This window comes from Mchenga conophoros, linkage group LG19 (assembly GCF_057382185.1).
Source record: "Mchenga conophoros isolate Kocher_MC1m ecotype Shallow Benthic linkage group LG19, M_conophoros_male_GT1.1, whole genome shotgun sequence".
Lineage (NCBI taxonomy): Eukaryota > Metazoa > Chordata > Actinopteri > Cichliformes > Cichlidae > Mchenga > Mchenga conophoros.
The window spans coordinates 2,129,020-2,152,308 of NC_140544.1; the positions used below are offsets into that span (position 1 = coordinate 2,129,020).

The window sequence follows — 23,289 nt, forward strand, 5'->3', positions numbered from 1 at the left end:
AACAGTCCGTTTTCGCTCCTGAAGCGTAATATACTGACGATTTGTCAAGTCCCAAGGCATTCCTGAGGAACGCGGAAGGTCACCTTTCGCGTTCTTATGCTACGCGCCGGGTTACGGATGAAATCCAGTAGAATGACGCTCCCGCTGTAATACACATTCCAGCCATGTATTCCAGCCCTAACCCTAACCAGCACTTTAATGACGTTAGATAGTCTTTCCAAAGCGATTTAAGTAAAACAAACATACATGTGTAAATTCATTCTGAACGATTCTCGTGTTTCCTCATTTTTCCAATCTCATAATATAGGGACGTGTTGGGTGCCCGGAACGTAATATATCGTCACCTAGCGTAAAATGTTACGCTTTGGGAGTGAGAACGTGTTGTGCCCAAAGTGCCCAGATGCAAAACACATATCAGTATTTGGTAAAGAGCTCTACAGATGCTGGTGAAAATTAAACACAGACATTGTGTTTTCTTTTTCTGCTTTCCACTTTTCCACACCTGAAAACAAAAAATAAAAAATTAAATGTGTCTCATCATATTGATAATGCTAATTTAACACATTAATGGAAAAACAAGCTAAATATCACCTGCTGCACAATGAATCTGATGTCAGAACTCTGGAGATCGGATGAGAAAATTGTGCTGAGCAGCTATATATTAACAAACAGAAAAACAGAAACATTGGTTTATGCTTCCTCTTGCTTTAATTATTAAAATCACTCTAAATCACGTCATTTTTAAAGGTGTGCATGGCTGTATATTCCCATTAAGATATTTTGAGCTTGTGAAATGTAATGGACAGCAGAAGCTTGTCATTTCTGTTATTTAAGTACACATTATCCCAGTGCATCATCTCTGAGGGGACAAGAGCTCAGGGAAATGACACAATAATCAGCATGGTATTTGTTTCCTTTTTTGTTGCTAAAGCTTTAAGCACTCATTGGTGAATGGGTCAGTTGCACCCATATACCATCTGGAGATGTTGGCTTAATATGACTAGAGTGACTAGAGTTAGTTCAGTTGCTAGCTTTACTCAGTGCAGCTCCCCTTGGCTGTGTGGGCAGCCCTGCCTAGTGTTGTCTAGCAGCATGCCAGACTCCACTCCAGCAGTGACAAGCAGATTAAGCTGACAGCAGTTCCTCATGTTTACAGCTTAGATTAGCACAGGCACCAATCTGTTACGCCATCAGACAGCTGTTGCTTCACCAGTGACACTTTGTCCCAATTTAAGAGCAGACATGGAACTGAGAAGTGGTCCAAAACTGGCTGTGAAAGTACATTCAGTATTATTGAAGGTACTTTGAAATTCTGTGTTTGATAGAAATTCCAATGTTTATGAACACTTTCTCCATCATAGTAATAAGTCATGGTGACACAAGGATATGTTTTCACTATTCCTTGATAAATTATCATTTATACTTTCCTTTTTGATAAAACTTATATTTAGGGCTGGACAGGTGACAGGTTATGGGCTCAGGCTGCTGGGAGACTTCCCATGTTGCACTGACCTTTTTTCTACATTTTCCTCCTTTTCCCTGACTGTATGTTCAACTATTGCATTTCACTATTTTTGTCTACACTGCAAAAATGGCTAGTCTATATTTAGGAAAGAAATACTACATTTGATACAAAAAGCACTGAAAACAAGTGAAATTATCTGTCCATGCAGCAAGTTTATTTTACTTAATAAGAAATCTTGAAATAAGATTTTTTAATCCAGAAATAAAAGAACACATTTGAGAATTGAAGAGGGTTAAAATAAGCTTTAAAAAGCTCAATTTAAGATAAAATTACTTGATATCAAGTCCCAAAAGTAAGTTAAATATGCTAAATTACAGTCTTTTTTTATGTTTTGAATTCTTACTTGCAGCAAATGAATGCACTGCAACGAGAAAAATAGTTCTAATACTATGAAAAACTACTCAATATTAGTGAAGTATGATTAATTTGTTTCTTGATTCAGGTTGGCTTATCTTAAAATAGAGCCGAATCGATATTAAATCCAGGCAAAAAAACCTTAAAACAGACCTTTTTCCTAGAATACTCCTTGGCTTCTACTGAAATCACAACCAGGGCAAGAGTGATATATGTCAACATTTATTTCTCTCATGAGAACAAAATCCTTTATTTAAACAATATAGGGCTGCTGCACAATCCCTAAAAGTCTAAATCAACCCTTTAAAAGGCCTAAACAGAGAAAAGAAGTTACATTTTTGGCCTTAAACTTTTGTGACAGTCACATAGTCTCACAATGTTGTAAATAATGGCATTACTGACTTAAAACTTTACATGCCTCAGGTAAAGTATCACTAAGAAAAAACAACAACAACTTTCATTTGTAAAGCATTATAAGTAAAGCCGTTTCTCAGGACATTGCTAGGCAAATTAGGAACAAAGTTGTACAAACGTACTACAAAACTAAACAAACTGCAAATGACCTGATAAAATCCTGCTTGGTATTCACCTATTTCTCAAAGAACGACTTCCACTCAGCTATTGCTTTCTTATATGCACTAGTGGCATCTTGATCATGGATGGCATCAGTGATTACCTCAGTTTGTATGACAGAGAGGACCGTTGCAACACATTTTGGGTATGTTAAGTGCAAGGTGTAGTAATATGCCATCAACACCAACATTCCTTCCCAGAAATCCTCCAAGGGGAGAGTGGTCACTGGTATGTTTCCTACAGCAACAATGCTGGTTGTTCCATCAAAAAGCAGCACTGGGGAGGAGAGAGGCCGCTTCTCCAGGTATAGCATTGCATCTTCACCTGGCTAGAAAAGCACAAAAAAAGGACAAATTCTTCAAGATTTTAAATGAAAGGGTTGCTGTGCATCCAAACAGCTTAAGACACAAAAAGCAATATCAACAGTTTAGAATGCTCCAACTGATTTACTGTTGGAATAGAAGAAATAAATATAAAATATCTGACTTACATGAATATGAAATTTTGGAAATGTACACAGCAAAATCTCCAGTGTTAAATTAACACTACAGAGTGTCTATATGGGTCCACACCTCTGAGTGTTAAATACAACACTGTTGAGTGTTAAATTAACACTTTGACAGTGTTATATGTTCAAAAGTAACCTAGTCAGTTTTGAAGATTAACAATGGCTAACACTGAGCAGTGCTGGTTTTCTAACACTGGAATATTTCTAACATTTTGATTTATTTTCCTGTGTTAGAAAATCAGCACTGCTCAGTGTTAGTCATTGTTAATCTTCAAAACTGACTAGGTTACTTTTAAACATATAACACTGTCAAAAGTGTTAATTTAACACTGGAGATTTTGCTGTGTATTAATTCTGAGCATGAATTTTCTCTAGTTTGCAGCATTTTTATCATGTCTATTTGTGCTTTTTTTCCTCATTTGTTTTTTAAAACTATTTCTTTTAACTGTTTTACATATTCTAGTTTTTGAAGGCCTTTTTAAATATATCATTTTACTGCTTCTACTTGTATCCTAACTGCAATGTGCTTTTGCTCTGTGCTGCCTCTCTGGAGTAGGTTTTGAATAACAATTAAGAAATCCTGACTAAGGAGTAATTTAATCCCTGCTGAATTGAATTTCAACCCACTCTTATTAAGCAGGAAAAGCAAAATAATAATATTAATAATAACAATACAAGTAAATGGAGTACAAGTTACAGTGGCTGGTATTGCAGCTGTTCGCACCTTGAGGATATGAAGGAGAGCCTCACTGGCACTTCCCAGCCGCTTTGGTGGTGTAGTTTTTGAAGGAAAAAGAGATGGAAGTGCATTGAAGAGAGTGACAGTAAAATCCACTGTGAACGGAGAAAAGTATCTCAACAAAGTAGGGCTGAACGATTATGGAAAATAATCTAATTGCGATTTTTTGCCCCAATATTGCGATTGCGATGCGATATGCGATTATTTTTTAAGGTCTTTGTCTTCTGTATTATTAAACAAAGACAAGCAATACATCATATAGTATGGCCAATACTATATTACATTAATTTTAAACTGTTCTTTCCTGGAAGACAGACCTCTGTTATGATGACATGAGGTGATGCATGAATTGATGACTGACATTTTTATTTAACTTCTTCAATCACAACAGTATATTTGAACATACACAATAGTTTATTTTTAGCTTACAAACATCTGAGCATAAAGTGCTGACAAGGAACCCTGGTGTAAACATTAAAATGAAAGTCAGTACAATGTGCAGATTGCAGAAATATACATAAAAAAAAAATCAGTGGCTTTACCACACTCAGTTTTTCAACATCTGTGAACTACTAGACAGTCATTCAATTATAAAATAATATTAAATAAATAAAACTAATAAATAAAAAATACACACATCTTACTGATCTCTGCAGTCAGTAACATTACACATAAAGTGCAAACATAATAGCAATTGTATAAACACACACACAAACACGCCTTTAAAGTTTAAAGGCGTGAAATTGGACGGTCTAGCCTTCTGATTAGCGTCACCGCTGTCTCGGTGGAGTTTAATAAACTCGGCCGTCTGCTTCTTGCTATCTAAAATATAACCAGACACTGGTGTAAATTCTCGACTGTCTCATACTTCTGTTTAATAAGTTTTCTGTTTGACGTTTAGTCAGCTGTGTGAAAACCAAGGAGGAACCCACCCGGGGGATTAATAAAGTTTTATTTTATCTAATCTAATAACTTTAATCTCAGCCAAACCGATTTACTCACGAACAAACAAAACACTGAAAAAAGCCCAACAATAACATTTTTAGGTTGTCTAAGTGACTTATATATTACGTTTAACCCGAGCAGCGAAACTCCGCGGTGATCTGAAAATGATGTGCCGGGAGTTGTGCCGTTCTCGGCCGCATCAGTAACCCTCGAGCTCCCGGCTAGCTGTCGAGCTGGTGGGTAGCAGACGCCTCTGAAAACGTCGAAGCACTTTTGCAAATATGGGATATCTTGATAAACCGAGCAGATATTTGATGTTTACACAGCTACTTTCTCGCCTGAAAATATGTTAAAAGTTTATTTTGTGACCCAGAAAGATTAGTATGAGTAATTTTAAAACTTAGTAGCGGCCGCCATTGTTGGAAACTGGAGTTTGGCTGGGCCGCGCTATGAATTCTGGGATATGGTAGTAATTTGGACAGCCTTCGGCGCGTCGCTGTGACGTAATCGGTCTACAAATGCGGCCTCAGGAGGATGCAGCCCATGAATTTGGACATGTCCAGAGTATAATCGCAGCCTTTGCGGTTAGAAAATTGCACTTGATCATGTCGCGATATTATCGCAAATGCGATATATCGTTCAGCCCTACAACAAAGCAATCCGAACATATCTGATGTATGATTTTAATGTATGCAAAGGCCACTTACCTCCACGTACATCCAAGGGGAGAGGAGGTTTCAGGACCTTCTTCCAAATGCCATAGAACTGCACCTTCGAACAAAACTCTGCCCATCGACCTTTCATTTGATCTATGTATTTGCAGTTGGAGCCACCAATGATGCGACGCAGTTCATCCATCGCCTATGACAAAGTTGTGCTCAGTTAGTCAAGAACTAACTAAACCTATCCAGAGAAAGCAAGGAATTTAACTGAAGGTAGTTGAACTTACATTTCGTATGTCTTTGAAGCACGGGTATGCTTCAAATATTTTTCTGGGCCTGTCTTCTTCCCTTGTAACATCTGCGTCAATAAAGGCTCGTCTGGCCTCAAACTCCAGGTCCAAAATTTGAGCAACGTCACTTTGGTTGGGTTTTGCATTGGGTTTCCTGTACATGTTGCTCAAAGTTTTGTAATGTCTTGCCTGCATCTTCAGGCTGTCATGGTCTGCTAGGGAAAGCAAAGAGCAATTGTAAGACATGGTGTAACTAGACTTCACAAAATTCAGATTTTTCTAATCAGTCATTTCTAGTAAGGTTGCATGGTTGTTTTTAAGTATAATATTTATGAGAATTAATGTTTAGGTTAAATATGTTTGAGTAATGAACTGACCCTATATGTCCTGATCATTTCCCTTTGTGTCCTTTTCTTATAATGATCATGGATTTATGTTAATTGTTAGTTTGAACAGAATCAAATATTAAAACGAAAGTTTAAGATGCCCGTGAATAAAACTGTGGTGAAAATAAGGTAAAGGTTGTTTACTGTGTATATCGTTCACATCAGTGTGAACAGTGATTATGAGCTGATGGATAAAAATATTTTAGGTAATTTGATCTATGACAGAAACACTGTGATAAGGCATGATAGATGTGACCAGCATGAGGATTTACATGTGTAAATAATTAGCACTGAGTAACACCCATTACAACACAAAGTGGTAAAATACTTACTATGGCTAACTGGCAAACTGGAATGAGGGATCTATCATATGTTGATTTTACACACCAACTCGAGTTAATGACAAACCACTATGATTTATGGAATAAACACTTAGAACGGGGTTCATTGCTTCAACCATATTTTGGAAAGAGCTGTAAGAGGAACAGTCAGACTGAGAGGTAGATAAGGGTGATGGTGGACTTACCAACAACATCATCTGGAGGTGCAGTTGAAGGACCTATATCAGACCTGGGTGCAGAGCATTTCATTTCATTTCATTTTTATTTATTTCACACTTGGTACTACAAATCAAACAAAACAACCACATCTTCTGTCAACAAAACACAACAACCATGTGTGAAAAGGAGCAGGAAGAAGAAAATATTCTTATTAAACCCTGCCCCCTATCTACCATCGAACTTATATCACCGGTGGGCACCAAAAATCAGGAACAAACTAATATTGACATTTCTCTCCGGTCGAATCCCAAACCAACATCACATTCATTCGCCTTCTTCATACTGAGTTATCGTTTTAAACATATAACACTTTTTAAAACATTGTAAATTTATACAATTCTTTAAATTATAATGAAGTGAATTCCACAGTCTTATACCCCTAACCGTTGTGCTCATTAATCTTTGTGTAGTCCTGGCTAACTGATGTTTAAAATAAAATTTCCTTCTATTCTCTTCTCCCCTTGAACACATCAAAAATACTCTTTGTAACTTAAAAGGCAAAATATTATTTTTAGCCTTAAACATAATTAATAATGTCCGTAATTTCACTAAATCTCCTAATTTTAATAGTTTTGAGGCTGACTTGAATAATAGTGGTAAAGCCAGCGTAGTATTGTTTGACGTAGTTGGTACAGTGGAGGGTAGCGGCAATTGGGATTCTTTCTCTGAGGAAAAAACAGAAGATGAACAGAATGGGTGGTCTCTTTGAAGTTTTAGATGTCCAAAAGTCATTAGTACAGCAGACCAAAGTACACACCTGCATTTGAGTTATCCTCGCTGAGGTCATCATTGCTCTCAAGAAGTATGGTACAGTCACTTGAACCACTTGCTTCACCACTTAGGTCACCTTCAGTCCCATTGTCTGTGTCATCTGAGCTGAAAAGAGTCTTCCTGGGCCTGCCTCGTTGTGGCATGGAGCCCTGCCTCTTCCTTGGAGACTTCATATTTTGGAGTCGTTTGTACAGTTTGGTGTAGATGGTCAGCTGTGGTAAAATAATATATTTTTGTACATCCTTTTATTATCTCACTCAATTTTAGATATTGTAGTGGGTAAAGAATGACTTACGTATGGCATGTGTGTGTCAGCATCACGTAACATGGGGTAATAGTCGACAATCTTCTGTGACATTGCTCTCATTTCGAGTTTGGAGGGGTATGTTACTTCTTTCCCCATGGGACTAGCTCGGAGGATTGCAACCATGCTGGTGACTGTGTTCCTTACAAGTCTGCAACAGAGCTCCTTCGACATCCTACAGTCCTTTTCCTTTCCACTGTGGAGCAATGCAAAGTACTGACTGCGCACCATGTCCAACTCTGAATCTGTATACACCACATACTCTGGTGGGTCTGGCATTTTCATTTTTTTGTCAGCAGTGTAGGAAATGGGAGTGGAAGTTTGAGGCTGACATTGTGACACATCAAAGCCTAAGGGGTTACTCTCGCTTCGATGGAAAGTGTTGGCATCTTGGTCAGTACTCTTAAACTATAACAGTTGTGGGATATAAACAAAAATACACAATTAGGCAAATTAATGCTAGACAATATGGACAGTAATCATCTTCTTAGTGGTATAATGTGTATTTACCTTTTGGCTGATAAAATCCCAAATCTTCTTTCTATGGAAGAAATTTTCATGGCCCGGAAAAAGATCCTTTAGGTCATCCCGGGTAAAGCTCCTCAAAGTTTCCTCATCAATATTCGCAGCTGTAAAAGAGAAAAACAACTTCAAAAGTGATATTTATTTCTCTTTTCCTGGGCGTGGCTTACTACATATTGAGGTCATTTTTTGTCAGTAAATGTATTTTAGCAATAAGTAATATTAACAGGATAAAATGTCAAACTTAAAACAGTTTATCAAATATTTGGGAATGCAATAAAACTATTTTTGGGTGTCTTCAAGAATGATGTTCCAAGTCTATTTAGGCAAAGACAGCTCAAGGCTATAATGTGGATAAAGTTCAGAGTAGAGTACAATCCTAGCTCCAAGTTTCAGAAATGATGCTAACAGATGCTGAGGCTGCTTAGCTAACGTACCAAAATAACTGAAAAATAAGACTTACCCTGCAACACAGACAGTATGGCATCATCAAACTTGTCCATGCCGTGACAGCAGTTCTCTAGTTCGTTCCAAAGCCTCCACTCACAGTGCCTGGAAATATCCTACAGCTTAAATAAGATCATTTAGCTAAAGTTAACACATTAGCTAGATTGCTAACTAGCAGCAGCCCTCACAAAACACGACTTTATCTTAATAACACCGTTGTACCATAGTATTTTTCAAATCAACTTAATGTTACCAACCTTAAATTACTGTTCGCTTTGTTTAGATAAATAATTTTGATCTTCGTAACGGTCCTGATGGTTAACAAAGCAGGGGAAAAGAGTTTGTCCCGCGTGAAAGTAACGTCACGACCGGAACTGAGAATGCGCATGCAGAAAATTATTTATATTTAAATTTTTTTAAGTAAAAAAAAAAAGAAAATAAAAATATAAATTCAGTCTTAAACACTTATTGCCTAAAAATAAATATAACTGATGTAATTTAAACCTGAAAAATTGGATAATTAAGGATACATATATTTTTAAAATCGCCTACCTTTCCCATGGTCCCACACTCTCATCTGTGGCCTTCAGTGGAGAGCGGTAAAGTAAAGCTGCATTGCTACAGCGCGAAAACAGTTCACCATGGCGCTCTGGAGATGTATGATCTGTTTTATCTTTGTTTCTTTAACTCTGAAGGTGCTCCTTAGCCACATAAATGCAGCTCATGGTCGAAGGCAGGATTTTTGGGTTTACTGTGGAATAGATGGCTGTGAACAAGATTTCAGAGTTTTTAACTCATTCTTTCGCCACATTAAACGGACGCACCCTCTGTATTTGACGAATGGAAGCCCACCAAGAGGATGGAAGATCCCCCCAACATCCCACTCTTTAGGATCGGAAAATTTTGGTGTTTCAGTCTTTGCCAACTGTAGTACTGCAACAACAACCAGCACCGTGGAAATATCAACTGGTGGATCTTTGCCTGAAGTGCAGGAGCCTCAGGTTGTTGACAGCCCGATCACGGTAAGTGTTAAACTAAATAAAATGTAGTGTGGCTTCTGATGACAAATTTAGCTATGTCTAACTCCTCGTATGTGGTCCTATATTACTTTTAATCCTTTTCTCCATTTTTAATCAAGAGAAATTTAACGAGATCTCGCGATATTATACCGCTAGATATTGTTCTTCAATCTGTTACAAGCGATTTCCACCATGGTTGGATTTTAAATCACAATTTCATCCTGCAGGATGAAATAAAAAATAAATAAACAGAATAGCAGTTCAGTGTAGATAGTACAGGCTATGCTGCAGCCGGAGAAGGCACACACTCTGCGGCTGGCATGTCTCCTGGTGAAGTTTGCATCAAAGACACTCTCAGCGCGCTTAAATCGTTCAATGTGGCAGCAATTTGGGTATCTCGTAGGAATTATAAGTGGTGAATACGGTTTCAGGTAAGACACAGAGTATTTCGAAGCACTGTAAAAAAAATCTGTTGGCCAGAAATACTGTCATGGATAAGAATGATTTTTTTGAAAATTAAATAAATTAATAAATGCATACAATAAAATATATCCATATACTAATACTAACATAAATTCTAAGTGCAAATCTAAATTACGTGATTTAAAAATACATAAATAATTTAATAAATACAACAAACATGTAAAGAAACTAAAATCTAAGTGCGAACAAAAATTCATTATTTAAAAAAATAAAATCTTATTCTCATGAATCCAATCCCTAGCCTCATCAAAACAATGGACAACCCCTTTTTTTGTTTCTTTGTCTTTGATTTCTTTTCCATTTCTTTTTTCTTTATTCCAAAGAATGAATATTATATTATCTTATATTATATTGAATATTCACAACTGTAACACTAGTCACTGTCATGCACTTTGTTTTTTAGTGGACCAATCATTAGGTGTAACTGATTATACCTGTTATGTAAGAATTTCTATAATTGGCCAGGAGTTTGGAGTAACTTTGTTTTTCTGCTCTAAAGGAAGAAGCTGTTGCTACAACATCCTTTACCAGACATGATATTACCAGATCTGCTGCAGCTTTTGCTATCTGTGTTCAAGAACAGTGCCACTTATCACAGGTATGTTATAGTCTTAATGGATCAATACATTACATAAGGCAATCAATGTCTTACTTGTTCATAATGGAATTCAGAATTATTATTTTTTTATATAAATGCAGAATAAGTTACTTTTATTTCAAATGTTTTCACAGAGAACGGTCAAACATATCATCTCAGGAGTGCAACAGTATCAGGCTGTTCTTTTGGATACGCTCAAGGAAAGAATGAAGACAGTGTTTGAAGATAATGCCGAGGGAACCACTCAGCTTCAAGATGAGGCTTTGGCTACATTTGATAAATTCATGGATCCTTTCTCCACCATTGCATATGGACAGAGTAGAGCCATAGGGGAAATGTTCTGTCAAGTCAACGCAGAGGAAGTAGTAGTATCCCAGAAGATATGTTGGGTAAAGCAAGGTCTTTCAAGGGTCATGTCCATAAGGAACAAAAGTTTTTACTATGTACCATTAATTGAAAGTCTAAAGCAGTTAATGACTAATGAGAGAATCTTTACCATGTTGAACACTGCACCACAAAGAAGCAGAGAGGGATTCTTCTATGGTTTTAGAGATGGGTCCCTCTTTACATCTCACCCCTTGTTTTCTCAGAGGCCAAATGCATTGCAATTAATACTGTACACAGATGAAATTGAAATATGTAACCCCTTAGGGTCCCATGCTTCTGCAAACAAATTGGTCATGTTTTATTATACTTTAGGAAATATTGATCCAAAATTTAGGTCAAAGTTAGCTGCAATACGACTTCTTGCTATTGCTAAAGCAAATGACATTTCTCAGTGGGGTATTGATGTTGTACTGAAAAGAATACTTCAAGATCTATCACTGCTTTACAATGGTGTAAGGATTGAAATGTCAAATGGTGAAATTGAATTGTTTGGTGCTGTTATAGCCATTTGCGGAGACACGCTAGCCCAGCATGAGATTGCTGGCTTTAAAGAAGGGATTGGTTTTGCTTATAGCAAATGTAGACACTGTGAATGCAACTTTGATGATATGCAAAGTGTTTTTGAGAAGAAGTTTGTTCAAAGAACTCTGGAGAAACACATGAGGCAGTGTTTTGAAATAGATAAAGCAAGCACAGATTTATTGAAAGCATCCCTCAAAACTACTTATGGAATTAATAGAAGAAGCAGACTAGTTGATGTTCCTGCATTTGACCTGATCAAACAAACTCCACAGGATATAATGCATGTTATTTTTGAAGGTGTTGCATCAATGGAAGTTAAATTTGTATTAAAACACCTAATTCTCTCAGGACAATTAGAATTAGACAAGTTTAATTCAGACATTCAAAATTTTCCTTACTCACCTCTTGAAATACGGGATAAACCATGTCCTATTAGCTTTGGCACTTTAGTGGCTAACGACAACAAATTGAAACAGTCTTGTGGACAGATGCTAATTCTTTTAAAAATATTACTTTTTCTTTTGTATGGTGTGGAGAGTGAGTATGTTGTATTTATTAGAAAGTTAATTATGATAGTTCAAATAGTTCTTGCTCCCATTATTTCTTTACAAACTGTATTGCAACTGAGAAGTATGATTGAAGAACACCTGTATCAGTTCAAGCAACTTTTTCCCGAAGCCAATATAATACCTAAGCAACATTATATGTTGCATCTTCCCAGTCAAATCTTATCCCTTGGACCTTTAATAAGGAGTATGTGCATGCGCTTTGAGGCAAAGCACTCCTATTTTAAACAGTGGGCTTCTAAGTTAAATTTTAAAAATGTTTGTAAATCCCTAGCAAACCACAATCAATTTCTTGAGTGTTGTCAAAATGAAATAGGAACTGAACATCCTATTTTTGCAAAAGAAAAGGAATTCGGGCCAGTATCAGCTGTTAAAAATAATGAATATGTTAGGAAAAAAATTAAAGAATTTTTTGGAATAGATGTCATGCAGTCTGTTGTCTCAGTGAAATGGTATGTTCTAAATGGCAATAAATACATTGCTGGGAAGTCCATGATTATTGCAGATGTGGATGGCACTTTCCCTGTGTTTGGACTGATAAAGGATATCTTTTTGATTGACTCATCTTTCATTGCTTTTGAGTACCAACGCTATGAAACTTTGAATTTAAATGAAGACTTATTGGCATATGAAGTAACTGTGCCCATTGTTGCTCAAGCTACAGAATTAGCCCATGAGCTCATTGATTATACTTCATACTTTTCTATTAGTTTTAGGGACAGTGTGTTTGTGCCAATCAAATACAGTCTTTCTGATATTATTTCCCATAGAAATCACCCTTAAGATTAGGGTTGCACCAAGTATTGGCTTAGTGTAGTTTGTGATGATATCAGTTGACAGTCATTAAATGTTCGCTAAACCAATGTCAATGTTGTACCACATAATGCTGGCATGCTGGGACAAACAGCTGTCTTTGAAATGTGATTTGTATCATAAATTGTGGTTAATTTTTTTCCCTTATATGTACAACTTTGAAGTCAGACATGATTTTGAATAAATCATATTTTCAACAGGTGCCTTTTGTGAATTTCCTAAATCAAGCAAATTGAGTTTGTCACTCTATCTTGAAACAAGTGATATTTTGAGAGACAGCTGGTGAGAGACCTAATGTAGGCTATTTTAAGAGCTATTCTTCCCATTTCTGGATTTCTGTACTAATATAGACACAATTATATGGTTATTCTCAATTTAAGTTTATTATCTAAAATCTAGACTTAGAAACAAGTAAATCTTTTTTTAAAACAAGGCAAATAATCTGGCCTGTCTAAAAATAGGATTTTAAATCATGGCAAGCACCAGATAATTTGCAGTGTACTTTCTCCTGTTTATTGTTTTTGTTCTTAGTTGTTCATGGTCTCGCTATGCTTGTCTTTTTTCAATTTCCTTTTACTGTTACGTCTAATACTTTGCAAATATAAAGGCAGTTAAGACAATTGTTGTTTGATTTGGCACTGTCTACCTGGAACTGAACTGAAATGAATAAGTATTTAAGAAAATGGATGGATCAATTGATCTAATTTGATTTTCTTCCAAGGTCTGTCAAACTCTTAAAATAGTAAACATTATTATGGCAATAAAGAAAAAAAAGGTGAGGTATAAGTAAGACTTTATCAAGGTCATTGGAATAAGCATTAGTCCGAAGTACTTTTGAAGTTCAGTTATTTAAATTTAAATCCAGGTTGAAGACTCACCTATTCTCAGCTGCATTTGAATAAAACACCAAATCCACACATTTAAGCTTAAATTTCAAAACTTACATTTTAACTACTGATTTTATCTACTATTCTGATTTTATCTACTGTTTTTTTAATCAATTTTAAATCATGCTTTTTATTTGTTTTTGTTTTTTAATGTCTCTGTAAAGCACTTTGAATCACCTTGTTGTTGAATTGTGCTATATAAATGAACTTGCCTTGTCTTGCCTTATTTCAAATTTATTTATGTAGCGCCAAATCACAACAGTCTCCTCGAGGTGTTTCATATTTTAAGGTAAAGAAAGCCCAATAATCAAAGTCATCATATGTATAAAATGGTATGCATGTCAGGTTCACAGTAAGTACGGGACCCAAATGCAGGACTTTTCCAAAAGAGACAATGAGTTTATTTACAGTGCAAAAGGTGAATGACAACAGTGATAGTCCTCGCTCTGTGGCTCCCCTGTGATTCTACCAAAATCCCACACAGTGCTCGTGTCCGTGGCGTGAATCGGGAAAACTCCAAACCCCATCTATACAGTGGCTCCGCCCCCGTGACAAACTCTGTTCCCAGATACTGACAAAAAAAGATGCAGTGATTAGTCTGGCAAGCAACACACACACGCACACACACACACACACACACACACACACACACACACACACACTTTACTATAGAGCTGGGGCTGTACCGAGTCAACTCAACGATCCAATAACATCGGAGATCTCTGTCCAGAAGAGCGAAGTCCTTGGAACAGTTAAGATACTGCGCAGGACCCTCAAGCTCCCAGGCCTCTGGTAGAGGACCCGAGCTTGGAGGATAAACCGCCCGCAGGGGCGAGCTGGGTGTTTTTTTTATTTTTATATATATATATATATATATATATATATATATGTATATAAAAACACCCAGCACGTCCCTGCGGGCGGTTTATCCTTCAAGCTCGGGTCCTCTACCGTACGTGTTGATGGCCCGGATCTTGTTCTTACCATTCAGCTGACTCCTCAGCACTTGCCTGACCCTCTGGAGGTACTTGGTGGTTGCAGAGGATCGCAAGTTCGATTCCTGGGGCGTCTGTATCCAGTAAGGGTCCTAAGGCTAGACCCCCTATGCTAAGAAAGCCTACCGCAGACATGAGCGAGACAGATAAATATGAAGGCATGCCGGCTCGGACGTCACCCGGATCAACAAGGTCCGCGTCAGGTGTTGAGGAACCAGGGCACCCTGACGAAAAGTGGGCTACTGGAACAAGAAGGCATCGGTGGGCAAGAGACGAAAACAGGGCGTTGTTGGAATATATATATATATATGTATATATATATATATATTAGGGGTGCAACGATACTCGTATCGATATTGAACCGTTCGATACAGTGCTTTCGGTTCGGTACGCATATGTATCGAACAATACAAAATTTGCAATTTATTTTATCAACTTTCCTTCTGACGATGCTGTCTGTGTTGAACGCTCAGTGAATCTGCGTTCGACTACTCCGCCTAGGCTGCACTGTCGAGCGCAGATCCACTGAGAGTTCAACACAGACAGCATTGTCAGAAGGAAGAGCGCAGGGCAAGCTAGCGAGACAGAAGTTAAGCTCTCCTTGCAACATGGCAAATTGAACCTCCCCCACCCTCATTCAGATCTGGCGTTTGGAATTATTTTGGTTTTCATGTGATGTATGACCCTGAAGGTAAGCACGTCATGGACTAAAGTAAAACAGTATGTTGGATGTGCCACGCAATGCTCAATTACATGGGTGGGAACTAGTGTGTTAGCTCAGTTAGCTCGTTAACGTGTTGGCCGTCTAGCCCCATGCAGGGGTAGCTCGTTAACGGAGATTTGCCGTGTTGTGGCGTTAAGGTCATTTCAACGAGATTAACGCTGACAGCACTAGTGGGAACACAACGAATATGACTGCACATTTACGCCGACATCATCCTAGTGCAAAGACAAGTGGAAGCAGACAAAAACAACAAGCATGCATGCTACAAACTTTACCCGAGTCATTTAGACAGCCGTTAGCACAGGATTCTCCATATGGGGACCTGATATGTTTAATATTGTGGCGAGCTCAGACAAGGAGGAGACGGAGGTATCGTTTGGTCTTGCTTCCCGTGAGCTAGCCAGGGAGCACAGCCGTTTATTGACATTTGCAGAAGAACACTGCGCTAGCTAACTGCTCAGCGCGGCAATCGCACAGCAACAACAACACACAGAGCGCCCTCTGACCCCGGAAGGACACACCGTCGCAGCGAGAAGGCGTCACCCGTCACTATGGCAACATAAACAAAACATAACTGTACAAACAGAACCCCGAACAGCCCTGACCCGCTACATAGCCCCCACCTAAGGGGTCAGTCGTCCCCGACGACCCCATTACCCCACACAAAGTCCTGCAAATGTCCAGGTGCCTTCTTTTGGCGCACCGGCCGGTCACGACCGGTGGGGGAAAAGTCACTCGGGTCAGAACATGGGGTGCCACCATCATCCCACTTCTGACACCAATGTGGCGAGCTCAGACAACGAGGAGACGGAGGTGTCGTTTGGTCTTGCTTCCCGTGAGCTAGCCAGGGAGCACAGCCGTTTATTGACATCTGCAGAAGAACACTGCCGCTAGCTAACTGCTCAGCGCGGCAACCGCACAGCAACAACAACAACAACAACACACAGGGCGCCCTCTGACCCCGGAAGGACACACCGTCGCAGCGAGAGGGCGTCACCCGTCACTATGGCAACATAAACAAAACATAACTGTACAAACAGAACCCCGAACAGCCCTGACCCGCTACAATATGCTGCTGAGAATATAGCCCAGAAGAAGCGTATAGTATAGCTTTTATTTTGGAAAGAGCCATTTCTCTGTAATAAACTCTCTTTTCCAAAGATGAGTGATTCCTCAATCAGATACAGGTGTTACCGCGCCAGATCCGCGGCCCCGAACCGTAGTAAGGAAACCTCTGGCAGTTACTTGAAGGTTCCGTAACTGACTCGTAGCCAGCAACAGCTTACTATACAGGTCAACTCCGCTAGCAAAAAGATCGAAGGAGGCGTAGGAAACTGCTTCACCGAACTTTATTTCTTCTCTAAGGCACGAACACCGCGTACAGTGGGCTGAAACAGTTTACTCACAGCGAGCATCGCCGACACAACTCTGGCTGTCGAGGGAGTTATTATATTCCTTTTATTTATTTTCTTTTCGTCTCTTCTGTAGCTAACCGTTACTTTCCCCCTTCTCCGCTCTCTCTCTTCACACACACACACCAGGCAGTCCCGCTACACACATCCCGAATACATTTCCCATCAGGCTTCATCCTTAAAGGGCCATGCCTGTAACACAGGTCTTGCAAAATCGCTAGCCCGAGGTCCCGGGGCTAGCGATTTTTCTAGTCGGGCTACCAAAATCTATCTCTGCCCTGCCCGTCGGGCTATTGTAGGAAGGAAAAATATATGTCAATGCTTTTGCATTCTTTCGGAAATGTAGCTGGGTAATTATGTCATTGGCATCGGTGAGCCACTGTCAATATGTGACATATTGAAATCGCGTTTGAATTTGCGCTTGTTTTTTTGCTTTCACTTTGCAATCGCGAACTGTGTATAGAGAGCGACAGCACTGATCTGTGAGTGATGATAATTTGCGTACCAATTCCTCTGACATCGTTTTATCAATCGTTAGCTTACTATGCAAACATGACAAGTGAAATCTCCCGCAGCTTAAACATGTGAGAGGTTGATCGCGCAGAGAATCGCTGAGCTTATGTGAGTCCGTGTGTAAAAGTAGCAGTATATATATTTTAGTTCTGCTGAGCCAAATAAGACAGGTCAGGGTGAAGAAGTGACAGCCAAAGAAAAGCTTACCACAAAACGGAAAAGTTATGACAAATCAGACTATAAGGCAAAAAGAAAGTGCAGCTTTATGGTTTCTTGGACAAAAGAATTTCTGTGGCTGCAATATGACGAGCTATATAACCGGGGCTGCACATAAGTGGTCCGCAGGTGCACATTCGCTGTCAAAAAAAAACCACGCACAAGATATGAAGTTGCAACGCGTGCTTGCATACATAAGATTTTCTGGAGGAGGACAGACATTTGTTTAAAACTCTTAAAGATGTCGAAGAAGCTCCTTTAAGCAATTACTTTGGTTTTCCTCCACCTCCAAAGAAATGTCAGAAGGAGTCCCAACCACAAAAGAAGCGCGTATTCTCGGAAAAGTGGTTGCAGGAGGTGAGCTGGCTTCAAACAAATGATGAACGCACAGAGATGTGGTGCAGAATGTGCCGTGAAAATCCCACTCTAGGACAAAAACAGCTTTTTATATGGACGCAAACGCACGCTGCAACTTCTTATCTGGTGCGTCTTTTATTTTGACAGCGAATGCGCACATGCGGACCACTTATGTGCACCCGTGTAAATAACATAATGTTCTGCTGGGTGTGTTGTTGGTTTTCTCTCGATTTCTGAGTCGACAAGCGCCTTTGTTACTGGGACCAGTCATTTTAAGAAAGGCCCCCATTAGAACCCATGAGAAATGCAAGAAATGCATTATTGCTCAGTCTGCAATATCTTTCCCAGAACAAACACCAATTGCAAATAACAGACTAAAAATAAACCTGAAAAATCTGTTTAGAACAGCTACTATGTTGCAAAGAGTGAACTACCATGGCAAAATTTAGCAGTCCTTGCAAACTTCAAAAAGCAAATGGCCTCGATCTTGGTTCCACTTGTCTCTTACCCGTGACTTCAGTGGAAATTTCAAATTCAGGATCTGACACAGACGGATTCATGTCCTACACAGTTCTTACAAGTTCATAGAAATTTCTGTTCAATTAGAACCAAGTATTTGAGTTGATGATTGTAATTTTTATACAATGTTGTAATTTGTTTTTCAACAATTTTTTGATTAATGTTTTGTTTCCTTTACAATATTATACTTTAATGTATAATATTGTAAAGGAAACAAAACAGGAAACAAAACATCAATCAAAAAATTGCTCTCTTTTTTATTCGGGCCACTTACATTTATTTTGGGCTACCAAAAACTGAAGAGTCCCTGCCCGAAGGGCTACCAGGGATTTTGAAATTTTGAGAGCCCTGAGATATATTTATTTTTTTAATTACTTTTGTTTCAGCAACATTAAATTTAAAAACTGTACTTTTGAGTTAAAATATATATTTATAATTTTAATAAATGACAAATTAAAAAGGCATGAACTTTTTTTTGTATCGAAAAAATATCGAACCGTGACACCAAAGTATCGAATCGAACCGAACCGTGAATTTTGTGTATCGTTGCACCCCTAATATATATATATATATATATATATATATATATATATATATATATATATATATATATATATATATATATATAGACAAAAGTGCTTCTTATCCAGTTACTCAATTAATATATGGGATAATCCATAAATTATTTGATTACTTAAATAATTAATAGCTGCAGCCCTAGTTCACTTACTCCCCATGCAGCTTCTGTTTCTACCTGCTCATGTTTCTACAGTAGAATCACTGTGGCGATCACTTTGAAGTGTCTTTGTGCTGGTTGTCATCTTTGCTTTTTGTTGTCAGTTTTGTGTTCATACCAAAGCACTAAGAGAAAGATCATGTATGTTTCCTCATTAGGATAAGGATTTTTGTTAGTTTGTAGGACTGTAGCCTTGGTTTCTATCTCGCCTCTGTCAGTGCGCCCCAGGGTGGCTGTGGCTACAATGTAGCTGCCATCACCAGTGTGTGAATGTGTGTGTGAATGGGTGGATGACTGGATGTGTAAAGCGCTTTGGGGTCCTTAGGGACTGGTAAAGCGCTATATAAATACAGGCCATTTACCATTTACCACTGGTCTAGTTAATGGCAACAGAAATATGTGGCGGAAAAACACTTTGAGGCACAAACTGTATATGAAAGATGGTCATTGCCACACTGTATACATTGTTCCTTTTAAAGAAAACAAACAAAAAGCACTGATTGTCAAAACACAAGGTTGAAATGACTGAAACTGCAGAATGCTGCATGCTCAGTTCATAATGATTTCTCTGTCACAAGTTGTTAGTAAATAAGCAAACCCTACTTTATGCTACTCTCCGAGTCTGAAACAGACCCGAATTAACTTCACGGTGTATTCAGTAAAACTTGAAATTAGTGACTGAGCTCACAAAGTCAACAGGAAAGTGTTTACTAAGGTTAACAGCAAAGGCGCCGAGGGCTGTTTTTATATAGACCTCTATACTACCTGAGGTCTTGCAGACACTCTCTGGCTTTTAGAATGTCCATCTTCTAAGAGAGGTCATGGTCAGAATATAGCCTAACTATCAGATATTACCAGAGGGTCTTTGGAGTCTATGCTGGTGGTGAAGCGCTGCAGACAGAGCTTGTGCAGAGGCTCAATAGTACAGACATCCGGACCAGCAGATAGCAGGAAAAGTGCTATACAAATACAGGCCATTTACCATCTATTGTTAAATGGTAGTTATGAGACAATGCTTTTCAGCTGTTTTACAGGAAAATGAAAGTAATGTAATGAGTAATATAATGAACTACTTTCTCCTTTGAGTAACATAATGCATTATTTTTTAAGAAAAGTAATATGTGGGGACCAGTGTTGGGAAGGTTACTTTTAAAATGTATTCCATTACAGAATACATGCCCTAAAATGTATTCTGTAACGTATTCCGTTACGTTACTCAATGAGAGTAACGTGTTCTGAATACTTTGGATTACTTAACATATTATCATGCATTTTACAACTACGTGAATGTACTATTGCTGTGTGATTTATTACTGTTACTGAAGGTCTGCGGTTCCGAACCCGTAGTAAAGGGACCTCTGACTAATACGGTTCCGTGTCGGGCTCGTAGCTGAAAAATAGCTTTACTTTGTTGTGTGGGTCAACTCTGCTTGCGAGAGACAGAGAGAGGCGTTGAAAGGCTGCTCCAACAGAACTTATTGTTTTCGGAGGAAAACAGGAACACGGTGTACAGTCGAGTCTTAATAGCTTACTTACAACTGGGCTCATCAGGCTCTCTTCTTGGCTGCAGTGGTTATTATTATATTTACATGCTTCCAGCTCCCGTTTTTGCTTGATGACAACTCGTACCTTTCCACTCCCCTTTTTCTCCCTCCTCGCTCACAGACACATAACGGGTATGGCAGTCCATTCTCCCTGCAGCACGGACTACACTGCCCATCAGGCTACATTCTTTAGAGCTGTAGCATTCTGCCTATTAGCTTAGCACAACAACAACAACAAAAAGGCGCTCTCTCACCCAGGAAACACGCAGAGCGAGAGCGTCACCCTGTAACCATGGCAACCGTAACACTGCCGCCTGGAACAACAGAACGTAGCTGTCAAACAAAACCAAACAGTCCTGACCCGTGACAATATGAAACAGGAAAGTACCGCAGTGTAATCCATTTATTTCAACAAAGTAACTGTATTCTAAACACCACCTTTTTAAACGGTAACTGTAACGGAATACAGTTACTCATATTTTGTATTTTAAATACGTAACGGTGGTACATGTATTCCGTTACTCCCCAACACTGGTGGGGACAGATGTCTAAAGAGGTATGATTTGAGCTGGGAGACATGGAAAACCTTGTGTACGTGCATATTGCAGGGTAACTTCGGGTGAGCAGAGACAGGATTAATCATTGCCTCGATTTCGAAGGGGGGCTAGTATCTTGATTTAGTGGCAGCTGTGCTGTCGGGACTGTGTGCTGACCTTCTATTACTGGAAAGAGTGGTGGGTAGTAGCCCAGGGAGACCTCGAAGGGGAACAGGATGGGGGGCAAGGTAGTCGGGCAATTGTGGGCATATTCCATCGTCTATTGTGAGGATTACCGTGTTTCAACCTGAGGGAGGCAGACCAGTCACAAAGTTAAGGAAAGGTGTGAGACCAGGGACACCCTGGAGTGGGAAGGGGTTTGAGCAGGCCTACAGGAGGGGAACTAGCAGACTTATTCTTCACACAGGTTAAATAGACTGAAACATACTCTCTAGCATCCCTAATTAGTGTGGGTCACCAAAAGAGATTGGAGGAGAGGTTGCAGGAAAGTGAGAATCCTCCTCCAATCATACGTGAGGGGGAAGAGACAGAGCCAGATGATTCCTGGACACCTCTGCCAGATCAGGAGAGGCAGTGATGGAGTTAGAGTGCTAATGGAATGGACAGAGTAACAGATTTTAGATGGTTCATGTGGAAGTCATTACTTCAACAGGAGATGCAATCCTTTCTCCAATCGATACAGGGGATGTGTAGTTGTAGCTAAGGATGGCCCAAAACTATGGCGTTATTTTTGTGCCTCTATTCTGAGCGCACGTAAATAATTTTTGCAAGTAAAAATATTGCATTTTAAGGAGAATATTTTGTGTGAAGAAAATTCATTGCTGCGTGCAAGAAATGTGTTTCAGTGTTTGCTACTATCCATATACATGCACAATTACAGCCCTCTCCCTCAGTTGTTGGCATTTGCTCTTGCTCAGATCTCTGCTCTGTGTGCTGACAGACATCTGTGGACCTGCTCTCAGAGTGTCGCTCCAGCTCTCAACATCTCTGCTCCCTGCACGCTCAACTCTTTCTGTACTCCGTTATAAATGTGCCACAAAACCAACCACTCACAGACTTGGATGCAAAAATTCTGATTGGTTGTTGTGGTCTCCAATTGGCTCGCTATTGACTGCATTCCGGAAACACTGTCCAAAGTTTAGCTAAAACCATTTTCGGTTAGCATGTTATTTTATTTTATTGTAAAATATATCATTTTTTTAAGACCATCGTTGGTTTTAATATATTTAAAACCAAACCACTCCACTGGATTTATCTACATTTCGCTCAAATTAAGCTTTTTTTCACTCAAAATAATTTTCTCCTCAAAATGCAACATTTGTTCTTGCAAAAATTATTTACGTGCGCTCAGAATAGAGGCACAAAAATAATGCCATACAAACGCTCTGTGTGATTACTAGAAAGGGACAGGGTTTGGGTTTGGTTCTAAGAGTGACATCGAGCAAGTGTTGACCATTTCAAACTGTGACCTGGATGGCACGAGGCTGAGTTTGGAAATAATACATTTTTGTGCCAGGGAGTTATCAATGAAACACTGCTCTACACCCAAATCAATAAGCGCTTGGACAGAGTGGGTCTTCCCATGAATCATGAGGTGCAGAGGACTGAGAGAGCCAGAGATTTTGCCCACCAGTACTTGTTCCTTTACAGGTGGGCGTAACCTTTTGACCAAATAGGACAGGCGTAGATGTAATGACTCCTCTTGTTTAAAATGTGTAATAATTACTTTTTTGAATAATGACCCCAACACTGATCACAACAAAAAAGGCAAATGCCTTCAACATGCCCAAACATTTGACCACACAACATGCAATTAATTTGAACAGATGCAAGGTCAATGTTGTTTAGCAATGGT

At 39.0% G+C, this 23,289-nt stretch overlaps 3 protein-coding genes across 4 annotated transcripts in view; 2 read left to right on the top strand and 1 right to left on the bottom strand.

The window, feature by feature from the left end:
* The window catches only part of gabrr2a (gamma-aminobutyric acid type A receptor subunit rho2a), an 84,453-nt gene that overhangs the window by 20,106 nt on the left and 41,058 nt on the right, over positions 1-23,289 (top strand). The window lies entirely within an intron of this gene.
* LOC146551448 (uncharacterized) lies at positions 2,459-9,444 on the bottom strand. The gene is made up of 10 exons (XM_085257707.1): positions 8,603-9,444; positions 8,128-8,246; positions 7,609-8,025; positions 7,300-7,525; positions 7,117-7,207; positions 6,509-6,567; positions 5,594-5,811; positions 5,352-5,505; positions 3,685-3,794; positions 2,459-2,780 (listed from the first exon to the last, which is right to left on the bottom strand). The coding sequence occupies exons 1-10, from the start codon at positions 8,640-8,642 to the stop codon at positions 2,469-2,471; spliced, it is 1,746 nt and encodes a 581-aa protein (XP_085113833.1). The 5' UTR covers positions 8,643-9,444; the 3' UTR covers positions 2,459-2,468.
* On the top strand, positions 9,228-22,011 carry LOC146551449 (uncharacterized). Its single transcript, XM_085258197.1, has 5 exons — positions 9,228-9,243; positions 9,502-9,608; positions 10,567-10,686; positions 10,821-12,613; positions 21,882-22,011. Exons 1-5 carry the CDS (start codon positions 9,228-9,230, stop codon positions 22,009-22,011), a joined length of 2,166 nt encoding a protein of 721 aa, XP_085114323.1.